This window comes from Mirounga angustirostris, unplaced genomic scaffold (genome assembly GCF_029215605.1).
Source record: "Mirounga angustirostris isolate CCGP_5_RB_7025 unplaced genomic scaffold, mMirAng1.0.hap1 SCAF_16, whole genome shotgun sequence".
NCBI lineage: Eukaryota > Metazoa > Chordata > Mammalia > Carnivora > Phocidae > Mirounga > Mirounga angustirostris.
Window position 1 is genome coordinate 36,146,399 of NW_026991724.1, and position 13,342 is coordinate 36,159,740.

The 13,342-nt window shown below is 50.3% G+C and overlaps 1 protein-coding gene across 1 annotated transcript in view; it reads right to left on the reverse strand.

The window, feature by feature from the left end:
• GPT2 (glutamic--pyruvic transaminase 2) overlaps window positions 1-13,342 on the reverse strand; it is a 34,481-nt gene that overhangs the window by 7,086 nt on the left and 14,053 nt on the right. Inside the window, exons 5-8 of the mRNA XM_045891167.3 lie at window positions 11,352-11,485; window positions 9,064-9,307; window positions 5,138-5,217; window positions 3,170-3,306 (exon numbers count right to left, since the gene is read on the reverse strand). Coding sequence (XP_045747123.1) covers window positions 3,170-3,306; window positions 5,138-5,217; window positions 9,064-9,307; window positions 11,352-11,485 — 595 coding nt within the window. The remainder of the gene's footprint in view (window positions 1-3,169; window positions 3,307-5,137; window positions 5,218-9,063; window positions 9,308-11,351; window positions 11,486-13,342) is intronic.

Sequence of the window (13,342 nt, forward strand, 5' to 3'; positions counted from 1 at the left end):
CGCGAGTGACCTCGAGGTCAGCCTGTCCTGACCTCCCCCACCTTTGGGCTGTTATGTCACGGGCACCTTGTTTCAGCCACTGTATTTAGGGGCCTCTTTGTTAAAGCAGCTTAGCCTGAGGCCTCGCTAATACACCGGTGCCTGTTCCAAAGGCTCCAGGGCTGGGTACAGATTCCCTGGGGCCATGAGCACAGCCGGAGGACTTCTGCCAGAACTCCTGTTGCCTGAAAACAAAGTCAACCCAAAGGAGAGCAGAGCTGAGCAAGACAATGAGACCAGGCAAGAAATCAAAGACAGAGTCGTGGGGCGCCTGGGTGGCTCAGTCGTTAAGCGACTGCCTTCAGCTCAGGTCATGATCCCAGGGTCCTGGGATCAAGCCCCGCATCGGGCTTCCTGCTCCGCGGGAAGCCTGCTTCTCCCTCTCCCACTCCCCCTGCTTGTGTTCCCTCTCTCGCTGTGTCTCTCTCTGTAAAATAAATAAATAAAATCTTAAAAAAAAAAAGAGTCGCATCGACATCTTCCCAGACTTTTCACCCATATTAATTTTTTTTAAAAAGCCTCTTCGGTGTAGGTCGGTCGGTTCAAGTCGAGTTTCCATTAGTTATCACCACAAGGATCCTGACTGATACAGAGTCAAGTCACATGAAAGTAAGCTGAGATATGCAATGAGTTAAAGAAAAAAAACAACAACAACAAAACCTTCCAGAACTGACTCGGCTCCATCAGTCACACTTTCTGGAGCTGTGCCTCCTTCTCTGGGCTGTGACTGATAACGTTGGGACTAATGACTACAGAAATGCAGACTCCCTGAGGCAGGAATCTAGTCTTACCTTCCTCTGTATACCCCACACCCTCAACCTCAGAGCACCTGACACAACGAGACACTCAGTAAAATGCCACTGGTATCAGCCTGCAGACCAGCAAAGGCAAGTTCCCACATCTCATCTCTCAGCTGGATCTTCCAAGGCAAGAAGATAAATTCTGGTATCTCAGAAGGATTTCCCCTAACAGAGGCTGAAAGGAGAACTTTCTGCTTAATCCTCGGCTGATGAGCAGAAAATCAAATTGAGAAGAGCAATCTGATCTCAGGTAATCAGGATCTGAGGACTGTGGGGCATAACTCAGGATTCCAACATCCAGGAGACTATTAAAAGAATAATCAAGAACACAATGCAGAGATGGCTAGGTATGTGATAAAAACGAGCTTGAAAAATGAGTTAATAGAGAACAGACTTATTTAAGAAAAGAGCTACATAGCACATGAGTCTAGCAAAGATAAAGCGCTGCTAGGACCATAGACCAGAAAGACCCAGCATAAATTAACCCCTGCCCACATCAAATCAAGCCAGCTGGGCAGTCATTCCAAAGGCACAGCTCCCTCTACCTGGCCAAAATATTTCTCCAAGCTTCACAGTTCCATCAGCCTCCAGCTCAACAAGGGAGACCCTTCCCCCATCCTAACACCTGGCGCATGAAAGACCCCACCCAGTGTTGGGGGGATGAATGCCCTAGTCTTTCCTTCTCAGCCTCTCTTGCAGTTTCCCCCTCTTCTCCCACAGCTTCTGAGCAGTGAGGGCCTAGACCAGTCCTTAGACCTCGTGTCTACCTACACTCACTCCCTGCGGTACGTCCCGGCTCAGAGATCTAACAACTCATTCACTCCATCTCCCAAACTTCAATCAGCTGGCTCTCGGCCCTGAGCTGGGTGGGGACTCACACAACCATTTCTATCTGGACATCCAATAGGCATCTGCAAATTCAACACATCAAAAAACAATTCCCAATCTTTTCCCCAAACCTGCTTCACCCACAGCCTTCCTCATCCACTGATGGCAACTCCATCCTTCCTGTTGTTTGAATAAAAAACTTGCAAATGAAACTTGACTCCTCTCTCTCACAATCACCTTTTCCATCAAGCAACTCCTGTCCACTCCACCTTTAAATATATCAGGATCCAGGGTCTCCTCCGCATCTCTATCCTGGCCCACAGTACCTCACCTGGCTGTAACAGCCTCTTGTCTTAAGTCTCTGTTCCTGCCCCTACCATATAGTAACCAGACAGTGGTTAGTAAAACCCAGGTGAGTTTGCTCTAATCCTCCAATGGCTCCCATCCTGCTCTGAGTAAAAGTAGAAACTAACCGGGGCGCCTGGGTGGCTCAGCCGTTAAGCATCTGCCTTCGGCTCAGGTCATGGTCCCAGGGTCCTGGGATAGAGCCCCGCATCGGGCTCCCTGCTCGGCAGGAAGCCTGCTTCTCCCTCTCCCTCTCCCCCTGCTTGTGATCCCTCTCTCGCTGTGTCTCTGTCAAATAAACACATAAAATCTTCAAAAAAAAAAAAAAAAAAGAAGTAAAAACTAACCTAAGTAGCCCAGGTGATCTGGCCGCCTCTGACTTCTTTGGTCTCAACATCTGCCACGTTCCCCCTCATGCACTCGTTTCCAGCCCCGTTTCCCTGAACATTCCAGGCATGCCTCAGGGCTTTTGCACATGCTATTCCCGCTCTTAGAATGCTTCTCCCTCAGATACCTGCCTAGCTCCCTCCGTCCTCCTCGGTGACCCTGCCCCCACCACCTGGCATTCCCACTTCTTCTCTATTTTTGTCCACCGGACACATGATTTTATTCATTTGTCTACTGCCCCGCTCTCTTCACCAGAAGCTAGCTGTTAGGGCAAGAATGGCTGTGGTTTGCTCCCTGCTGTACCCTCAGTGCCGAGGTCAGTACAGGACTCACAGCAGGTCATCCGTAAGTATTAGCTGAGCGAACAGTACAGGATTGGAGCAGACTCCCTGGCCCCAGTGCTAGGGGGAGATGCACATACAGCTTGGTGCCCTGGCCTGACGGCATCTGTCCACTCAACCTGCCTTCCCTGGCCCCTCCGATTTCAGTGTTGGAGCCACAGGGATAGAGCAGGCAGAAAACACTAGTGTTAGAAGCTGTTGTGGGTCCTGCTTTCATTTGCATCGTTTACCGTGGTCAGGTTTCTTTCAAGCAGGACCTTATTTTACATGAGCCTCTGCACGAGGGCTGTCCTCACACCGCAGGGCTCCCGGGCGGGGGATATGGCCTGTCTCCTGTTTCTTGGATCAGCAGAGGCCGCAGGTAGGGGCAGCCTTCTCCGTCCAGCAGGGTGACTGGAGGCAGTGGGAGGGAGGTGGACGCCAACGTACTCGCCCATGTAGCCCTTGGAGGTAGAGTGGAAGGATGCAAGCTCCACGTTGCTGGAGTACTCGGGCCCCATCTCGTAAAGCACCTTCTTAAAGGAGTGGAATTTGCAGTCTGGAGAGTACACGTTGTCCTGGTACACCTGGGGGAGAGGACAGGACAAGCACAGTCACCCAAATTCCCCAAGAGGCCTGAGCTCATGCAGGCTGCTGCCGAGGGCGGGCATGGGTGCTCAGGCTCAGCCTGCAGTCAGGCTGTGTGCTGTGAAGCCCAACCTCTGATGCTACTTCCAGGAATGAGCCAGGCCAAAGGAACCTTCCAGAACAAGTAAGGAGGAAAGGCTTTGGGCTAGATGCCCACTTGATTTCTCCCATTCACCCACACTCACCTCCACCCAATCTCCAGACCTTTCTACCTCATCTGACCAGTGAGGACGTCAAGGACTCCTACCTGCCCAGGCAAGTTTTCTCCCTGAATGTTTACTTCCTTCCATAAGACTAATAATGAAAGCAGTCCATGTAGCTGTCCTCTGACCCCCCTACTTGAAGCGCTAAATGTGTTGCTCTCTTGGCCCTTTACATCACCTACCCCATTCGGAACCATTCTGTTTCTCTGTTCGTCTCACTGCCAGCCTTCCACAGACTGCACCCATGAGCGGCGCCCACACATGCCCTGTTCTTTCCCGTGCACACAGTCCACACTCAGCAGACAAGCACCCCACTCCACCCTTGGGGATGAACTTCCCACACTCATGTTGGGGATCAGGGAAATGGAGGCTCTCGGGGACACCGTGGGGCCACGGGAGGGTCAGCCCAGCTCCGCCTTCAACAAGCTATGCACAGCCCTCCTTCTCTTCCTCCCCCACCCTCTCCTCTTCCCAGACCTGAAGGGGAGGTCTGCACACCAGGTCACTCTGCTGCCCCATCTCTCCTTCCAAAATGAAGACTGTTAACACCTGATACTAATATAACCCTGTATATGTTAACTATATTGGAATTAAAACAATATGTATTTTTAGACCCATCTGCTAATCGTGGCAACAATGTGATGGGTAAGCCGTGTGTGTGTGTGTGCGTGTGTGTGCAGGGGTCAGGCGGTGTGGGGGGTGCTAGTGAGCAAAGAAATGAAACCAATGTGCTAGAAGCTACCACTGACCAGAAATCAGGAAGAAATGAAGAAGTGGAAAGAGAATTTGACAGGCCTTGAGCTTCTTCCTTACAAAGCAGGAAAAGAACAAGCAGCCTTGGCTCCAGAGCTGGGGTTTTAAGGAGCGGCAATCATGAAATTAAGATTTCCCTCCCCCCCCGCCCCCCCCACAGGCTGGTAGACACAGAAGCACAAAGGCACAGGAACGCAGCATTATGCCCACCCAGAGCCCACTCTCCCTTCCCCAGAATGAGTCCCTCAACGTGCCCTCAAGGAACACTGCTCTCCCCCCGGCCCCCCCCCAGGGGAGAGAGCTCACCCCTTGCCTGGGGCCTGGTCAATTTGCATACTGCAACCACTGGCCACAGTGATTGGTTCAGCAATGGGCGTGTGACCCAAGCTGCACCAATGAGGCTCGATTCTGAGACTTTTGCAGGAATCACCAGGAAGAAATGGTCTTTCTAGGCTGGGAAGACAGCAGGGCTGTGTGTGAGGCCAACGTGGAAGGACAGAGAATCTGAGCGATAGGGCTGGGGTCCCTGGACTTAGCCCCACACCTGTTACCCCTACCATCCTTTAATTTTTCTTTTAAGTTTAAAGTGGTTTGGGTTAACTTCCTGAAATTTATAACCAAGAATCCAAACCAATATAGGGATGATTTAGGTCACAGTTTCATAGGTTGTAACATCCTCATCCTTGGTTAGAATCACTCCTCCAACACCTAGAAAGTTCTCTCTGGTTACAGAAGAATCAAGTCTGGCTCCCTCCCCCTAGAAGAGAAAGCTCAGCCTCACTCCCCACGGAGGAGAGAGCTGAGCAACTCTTACCTCATCAGCCAGGAGAAAGAGCTTCTCTTCCCAGGCAAAGTGAATCACATCTTCTATGCACTTTCTGCTTTGTACCTGACCTAAAAAAATCCCCAACAAAACCAGAATGCAGCTTGTAATGCTATTTAAATTGTCCCTATGTAAGAACCCCACCCAGAATCACTCAGGTGTTCTATGTTCCCGCACGACCCTTAGGGATCACCCTCCCTAGCTGCTGTGCCTGATAAGGTGTAGTCAACCTCTAGGGAACCCCGAGTGTTGGCCCCATCTGTCTGACTCATTTAAGCCACCCGTACATGGAGGGAGAAGTGTCTCACACTCAACTTTCTTGTTACTCTTATGAGAGTGTTGTGTGTGTGTGTGTGTGTGTGTGTATAGAGGGATAGGTTTGTCTGGGCTAGAGGACAGTGTCCTAAGGAGCAGGAAAATAAAACTGAAGGGGTTAAATCAATCAGCTCTGCGTCCCCCACCCCTTACCACACACCAACAGCAGCCAACGGAGAGAATCACACTGTCTGATGGAGAGGTCGCACAGTGTCCCAGAGAGGCACTCACAAGCTCCGTGAGGCAGGGACAAGATCTGTATGGCTCATCGGCTATCCTTAAAGCCAGTACTCAGCAGGTGCTTGGCAAATATTTGCCACGTAAGCACTACATTAACAAGCCTGTGCACCTGCTCTGGTGTCTCCTGTCAGCCGCCACGTGGGAGCTACGCATCGCTGCTGATGACCGGGAGCACGCTGCAGTCCTTCCTTTCAAGGTCCCTCCCTTTGAGGACTTGATTCAACACAAGCAGTGGGAACCACCACCCCCCGTGTTACAGAAATGAGTACAAAGGGCAAAACAGTACTCTCCCGGTTTACACGAAATACCATGGGTTTGAGGTAGGGAAGGACCAAATGCTACAAGGTGGAAATGGAAACTTTCTCCCATGTTTCCTGACCCCTACTCTGGGCAGTGCCAGAGGTGCTCCCATACCCTCCAGGAAACACCACTACAGTCAGGCTTGCTGATTGCTTAAAAAAGGCAGCTTTTTTACTGTGGATATATGTGTATCTACGGATATTACCTATAACTCTGTGTGTATGTGTGTCTATCTTTGCACATTATTTATGTATACATATATATCTTGATGCAGAGCAATACGTAGAGTATATTACCTTTTTGTTAAAAATAAAAACATCTATATTTTTCTCTGTATGAGAACATCAAGAACATGTCTGGAAAAAAATTAGCTATGTCTCACAAAAGCACTGTATGATTCAACCAGGATCTCAGCCTTGAACTATCTAAGCAATGAACCAATTCCTTTACTAAAGGTCCAACTTTTCTCTTGCCAAGCAAGCGCCAAACCAGGCTTCCTATGAAGCTCAGGGTTCTGGGATTCCGGAAGGACAGCAGCCCTGGATTCTACAGGAACCAGCCACTTTCCCACAGACTGACAGGTTGTGGCTACCCAGGGGGCTGGCTGAGCCTGCCAGCAAACCCTACTGGGCTTGCCTCTGATCCCACTAACTATCCTGTTAGAATGCAATCAAAGATCTGAGCAGCAAGAATATCAAAACCATGTGCACATAATGCCAAGGGGAGTGCAAAGAGGAACTAAGTCAGGACCAGGGCCTCAGAAAGCCTGCCGCTCAGCAGAGGGAGTGGACCCAGTATATATGCAGATGATTCCACTGAGGTATGCAGCGCAAACCTGAGGACAAGGACAGAACTTGTTTCTCTCCAGCGCCTGCGAGTCACTCAGAACATGCCTCAGAGCCAGTGGATGGATAGACACAGGCGGTGGGTGGTGTCAAAGGGACCAGGACACAGCTGTGCCCAGCAGAGGGAGACATGAGACCACCTCACAGAAGGGATGACTTTGACACAGAAGGCTGGAGAGGGGTCTTCCAGGCCTCTCACCACAGGCTGGGCCAGAGGAAATTTCCCACAACCTAATGAGAAAATCTGTCACTTGAGCCTGCTCAGGGTCCTTCCCTTCTTTGAGTAACAGAGCTCAGCTGTTCTACCAGGAATTGCCTCTTTTTGCGCTCCAGCAGGGGCAAGGGACCCACACCTGGCCAGAACCTTGATTTGACTGGTGCAGGGATGCGCAGGTGACCCAACTTGGGCCAAAGAGAGTCTGGCCTGGAATTTTTTTAAAACTATGGGCAAGGCTCTCTGCTGAGGTTGCTCAGTGGGCAGGCCATGGCTGGAGCTGCTGAAGGTCACTCCAAGGACAGAGCCTTCCTGAGGACTCCACCCAAGACCTGGGAAAGGGATGGAGGTTCCTAGGACAATGATGCTGACTCAGGTGTGCCGCTTTACCCCTGCACTTTACAGTTCTAGGACCCAACCTCTTCAGGTTTGAGCTGGGTTTCTGTCTTAAAACTCAGAGTTTTAAGCTTATTATCCCAATCCATCTTGATACCTTTCAGCCAAAGTGCTCACATTGTGTGGTCCAGACAAGATACATGGCCATCACAGGTAGGTTTCTATTTTTCATCCCGCATCTTCCAAGAGCTGACTGATATTTCACACATTCAGACCTCAGAAAGCAGAACCAGCTTCTGCCACTCATATAGTTACTCTTTAAAAATTACTCATATTAATATACACTCACATGATCCCTTTACCTAAAATAGTCAAGTCTTTATGCAAATATTTCTTCCCAGACAGCCAGGCGAGAAGATATACATAAATGCCTGGCTAAGAAGTTACCAGCCCTCTAACAGAAACTAGGCATACAGAGTATTTCCCAAGATATAGGACCTGCTACTACTCCAAGCTGGGACCAGGAGCATCAGCATCACCTGGGAGCTCGTTAGAAAAACAAATTCTCAAGCCCCCCTCCCACCCCAGCCTAATTACATCAGAGTACCTTGGAGTGGGGTCCAGCAGTTTGTTTTTTAACAAGTTAAAGTCGGAGAACCAATGTCCTAGGGTGGTGGTTCTCATCCTCAACGCAGGGAATATTGATGCCTGGGCCCGATCCCCAGAGATTCTGGCATGCAGCCCTGCCTTTAGCATTTTTAAAAGCTCCCTTTGTGATTCTAATGTGCAACCGTGTTTGAGAAGCCAGCTGTAGTCATTTTCCTACCGCGTTCTGGTTAGACTGCATCCCCACCTCCAGGGAGCTGATGTACATAAATGAGTGTTACAGCCAGCCGCACCCATTTTCTGCACTCAGGAATTCAAGTGGTGCTTTCAGCTGATTGAAGCATCATTTGATGTTCCAAAGAAGCAGATTCCACAATCAACTCCAACTCGTTTTGGCCCTGACCCAATTTATCTCAACAAAGGAGGAGAGAGGAGCCCTTGTTCTCGGCATCCAAATAGCACTGGGGGCAAATGAAGCCAGTGGCCCAGAAAGATCAAAACAGGGAAGGCTGTGCATTTTTTTTTTTAAGAAAAATATGTAAAAATAGGAGTGCTTTTCAACTTCTGGAAACAGGGTTTTTCATTTGTTTGCTGTTGTTTTTAACAAGGCATTTCCTCCTCAGGTCTCAAAGTACACAAGCAACATTGTGTCAAAGAAAAACAAAAACGCACACACAAGCATTCTGATAGCTGGTTCAGCAAAACAACTAGGAGTAAAGGTAAAATGAGGCCTGTGATTCATGGGGACAGGTTGTGTGTAAATAACCTCAAGGAGATTCTTTGCAAATGCAAGAACGTAAAAAAATAACAAAACAAAAAACTGGTTTTAATAATAATACAACCCTGTCCAAAAAAAAAAAGCGCCTGCATTTGTTCACCTCCTAAGCTGGCCTGGCTGGTGGCCGATTTTATGGCTTTATGTTAGCAAATCTGGCACTGGATTGGGAAACTGGGAGCAAAGAGAACATCGCATTATTTAACTCTTTAGTGTCCAGACGTGTAGTACACCAGCTGCCCTGCCCCCACCGCCCAAGAAACTGGCGAAGAAGTGAAGCACAGACCTGTGGGGTTCCCGGGGTTGATGATACACAGCACCTTGGGGTCACAGTGGTCTTTGGCCTTCTGCAAGGCCCGCCGGAGCTCGTTCACATTTAGGGCCCAGCAGTTCTCCTCATCTAGGTAATAGTTCACCTGGATGGCATCGAGCTCGGAGATGACAGCCGAGTAGAGGGGGTACTGTGGGATGGGGATCATCACGCCGGTCCGGGACTTGCCACCCCCAGACACCAGGATCTTCAGGATTGTCTGCAACAGAGAAGTCACAGCTTCCAGGGACACCGCCAATCTCCACCCTTTGGGGGCTGCCAGGCAGACTCCCCAGGAAGCCCCAACCCCAGCCTTTTACCAGCCACCCCGCTGCCTGCCTTTGGTGCAGGCCCCTGTGAGCTGCTTGACTTCCCTGAGTCTCACGGTCCCCATCTTTAAAACGAGGTCTGCCGTGAGGAGTAAGCAAAATGAAATGCCTTAAAGTTCTTAGCACAGTAGTTAAAGGACTCAATGCTTATACAAAGAGGCCTTTTAAAGCAGTAGTCCACAAACTGGCCCTGTCTTGGCCCTTAAGCTCATTCTGTATGTCCTGGCAGGGAGGAGGGACAGGAATCTGTCTTGTTAGTAATTACCGGTGCCCACGGCTGGGCAGACCCTTGAACAAGGAAGGGATTGTTGAATCAGGATAAAATACCCATTTTCTACAACCAGGTGGCACTTGAACCCGGTTGTTTCCACCGCTGTGTGGCTGAAGGTTTGCAGGACTCCTGAGAAACCAGGACACACGAACCCCGTGGGGATACTGGGGGAGGTGGCAGTAATTGATTGCAAACCCTGTTCTGGAGAAGTTCCCGCCTTACACACAGGCTCAGTTCCTTACTGCAAGAATGCTACTGGAATCAGAAGCTCAACAACTTGATTCTTTTCACTAAATCTTGAGGACACCTCCCTCCGCTGCTCTAGGACCTCTGCCTGTACGTGGGCTTCTCTGGGAATTAAGAGAGGCCTTGACAGCAGAACACAGTGGAAGATGCGATGGTTGGAGACCTGAGCCCCAACACTAGAATCCCAAAGGTTAAGGTTTAAGGTTACTGGGCCTGTTTCGTCATGGGCTCCAGTAAAAGCTGAATGCATCGGAAAGGCTTTGGGAAAGGATTAAAGCACTCAACAAACATCAGAAACAAGAGCCTTGGAGGTCAAAAGACGAAGATAACCCCATTAAAGGAAGAGTCAGCACACACTCCCTGAGGAGGGAAAATGAATGAATTGAAGGCACTAGCCCTGATTAGGCACAGGAAGGAGCATGCTCCATGGGAATGGATGAACACAGGTCCCTCAGACCCAGGACTTCAGAGCCCTTCTGCTAAGCACACTTTGATACCAGCCCCTCTTCACCCCGTCCACAGCTGACTCCCAGCCCAAGCCACCTCTTTCCTCATCTCCTAAACGCTCGCTCACATCCATTATGCCCCTTCCCTGCCAAAGTTAAATCTTAACATAAATCCCTGATCCGTCTGTCACTCTCCCCACCTTCAAGTCCTTCAGTGGACATTGTTCTTAGGACAATGACCTAAATCCTCTGCATGGCTACTAAGGCCCCATAGGACTCAGGCCGCAGTTGCCTCCCTAGCCCACTTCTGGAAACTCTGGCCCTTGCTACATGTGCTTATTCACTCCGACTCTCCTTCTGCAAACACACAGCAGCTTTCCGGCTCACAGCCTTGCACATGTTGACCTTCTGTTCAGAACACACTGTCCCCTACCTCCCCTGTTCATGCCTACGTATCCTCCAGATCTCTGCTCAGCCATCCTTTGCGAAGAAATCTTTCTGCTCCTCACAACCACCCCCACCCCCGCTGCTCCTCCCACGGCACTCTGTCCTCTTCACCCAGAAGAGAAACAGAGTGCTTGTGGTAGGATGTTTATTTATGTGATATTAACGCTGGTCTGGTCCAGCACTAGGGTGTAAGCAGGGGCCAGGCTTGTTTGGTTCCCACGGTCTCCCCATCACCTGGTAAAGCACCTGGCAGAGGAGGATCACCAGTATGAACTAAGTGAGAGAAAGGTCAATGCCACCAGAAAGACAGGCAGCCTCGAGTGCCCATGGCTCCTCTCCAGCTGGACCCTCGGGTGTGCACTCTGGGGGGAAACCAAGGCTGCGGGAGACAGCAGGGAACCGTGGAGAGCCAGCCCCTCCTAGCAGGCCTGTCTCCCTGCTGGCAGGCTCACATCCTTGGCCCTAACGTGCAAGGCTGTTCTTCACGTGGGTAAGCACTGCCTAATAAGTCACCCTCCCACGTACAGAAATGCCGTCACTGGCTCCTGTGGTCAGATAAATGTTGTCGGGGTCTGCAGGCACACCGCCATCTCTCCTGGTGATGTAGGCAGCCACGTCTTCACGGATGCAATTGACGCCCTGGCTAGCGCTGTAAGACCCTGTAAGACAGCGAGCAAGACAAGTGACTGGAGGCAGGATGACTGGCTCTATGCGGTTGGTGACAGCCACAGAATTACCTGGGGTGCGGGGGCGTGGGGGAGGTCTTAGACAGGACCCAACTCCCACTACTCTAGGCTGCGGAATCGTGGCAAGCTGCTTAACCACCTATCCGGGCTTCATCCACCCACCGCTCATCCATCCGTCCACTCATCTGCTATCTCTCCATTCATCCACCTGCCCATCCACCCACCAATCCATTCATGCTTTCAACATTCACAGAGAAGTTAGACGTCAAGCATTATCCCAGGCCCTGGCATCCAATCAGGCAAATGTGCCCATCCTCTTTTATCCACCCTCCTGAGATTCATACACATTCTACAACGTATAATCACTACTGCTAGGCTTGCTCTGTCTTTATCACCGCTGCCTACACATGGTTCAAGAGAACCTGGAGGAACGGCAACAGCCTTCTGCAGCACTGGAAATGTTCCATGTCTTGATCCAGGTGAGGGTTACACAGGTGTGTGCATGTGCAAAAACTATTCGAGCTGTACATTAATATTTGTTCATTTTATTATAGGTTTGTTAATGCCTCAATAAAGAACTTAAGTTTTTTAATGTCACACCACTGTTTTTAGAAAGAATTTGAGAATAGGTACTTGCACATGCACAGAATCTGGTAGGAGTCCCAAACTGGTTGAACTGAACTCTCTGGAGAAGTAAAGGGGAGGCCGGGGGTCAGAGGTGGGAGGCAGACTTTTCACTCTATATCCTTTCACACCATTTGAATTTTAGACCACATTTAGAGAGAACCAGCCTATTCCTTCTAAGACTACTGCAAACCCACCACCAGGAGGTAGGATGGGGCTTCTCTGGGCGTCAGTATCAGTCAGCCCAGGCCCTGCGCCCTGGAGGCACTTCACGTGCAGCTGTACTCAAGTGGGCCAGCCAGGCTCCGCCTCAATGTCTGTGCATCACTGGACTCCCCCTTGCCCTCTGGCCAGCCGTAGGATGGGGGGAGGAGGGAGGGGAGGCTAGGCCAATTCTCTAAGGTTCCAGTGGCAAACATTAACATGTATCAAATCCAGGTGGTGGGTTCCAGGTCTTTTGTTACATTACTTGGGGTATTCTAATGCATTTGAAATATTTTATAAATTAAAACAGTGGGGAGGTACAAATGCTGGTATTAGAGAATCCTTCCTCTACGGAGTAACTGACTTGATTATTTCTGAGCTCCCAATCTCAGAAACATTTCCCTGTGCCTTCTCTCAATGCCTGCCCCTCCTCTCCATGGGGCCTGTGCATTCCCACACCAGCCAAGCCTCCCCTTTCTCCTACCTCTAGCTCATCCACTTCCTTGAGTTCCCAGGCCTTCGCCCCTTGGCAAGCTCCCCGCCCCTGCAGGCCACTGACTTTCCACCCTTTCCTTCAGCTTTTCTGTTACGCTCCAAACCACACTGGTCTTTCAAAGCTCAAATCGTCTCTCTCTAGGGGGCCTGTCATAAAGATACTGCCCCACGCCCAGCCTCTCCCCCTGACCTGCAATTTCTCCAGTTATTTATTGTATACACATGAAGCCTGCCTCCCCATGTTGACTGTAAGTTCCTTGAGGGCAGGGGCCATTACCTAGTTCTTCTGTGCATCTCGGCTAGAGCAACCTATCCTCCTGCCTGGCCCCACCCCACTACACCCCTGCTTAGGACCCACTGCCCTCAGACTGATGGCAACCTGCCTCCCATGGCCTACAAACCCACATCATCACCACTGCCAAACTTCCCAGCCCCATCACATACCGCCTCATCCAGACCTCTTCACTTTATCATACTCAGTTCTCAAACCTCAGGGCCTTTGCACAC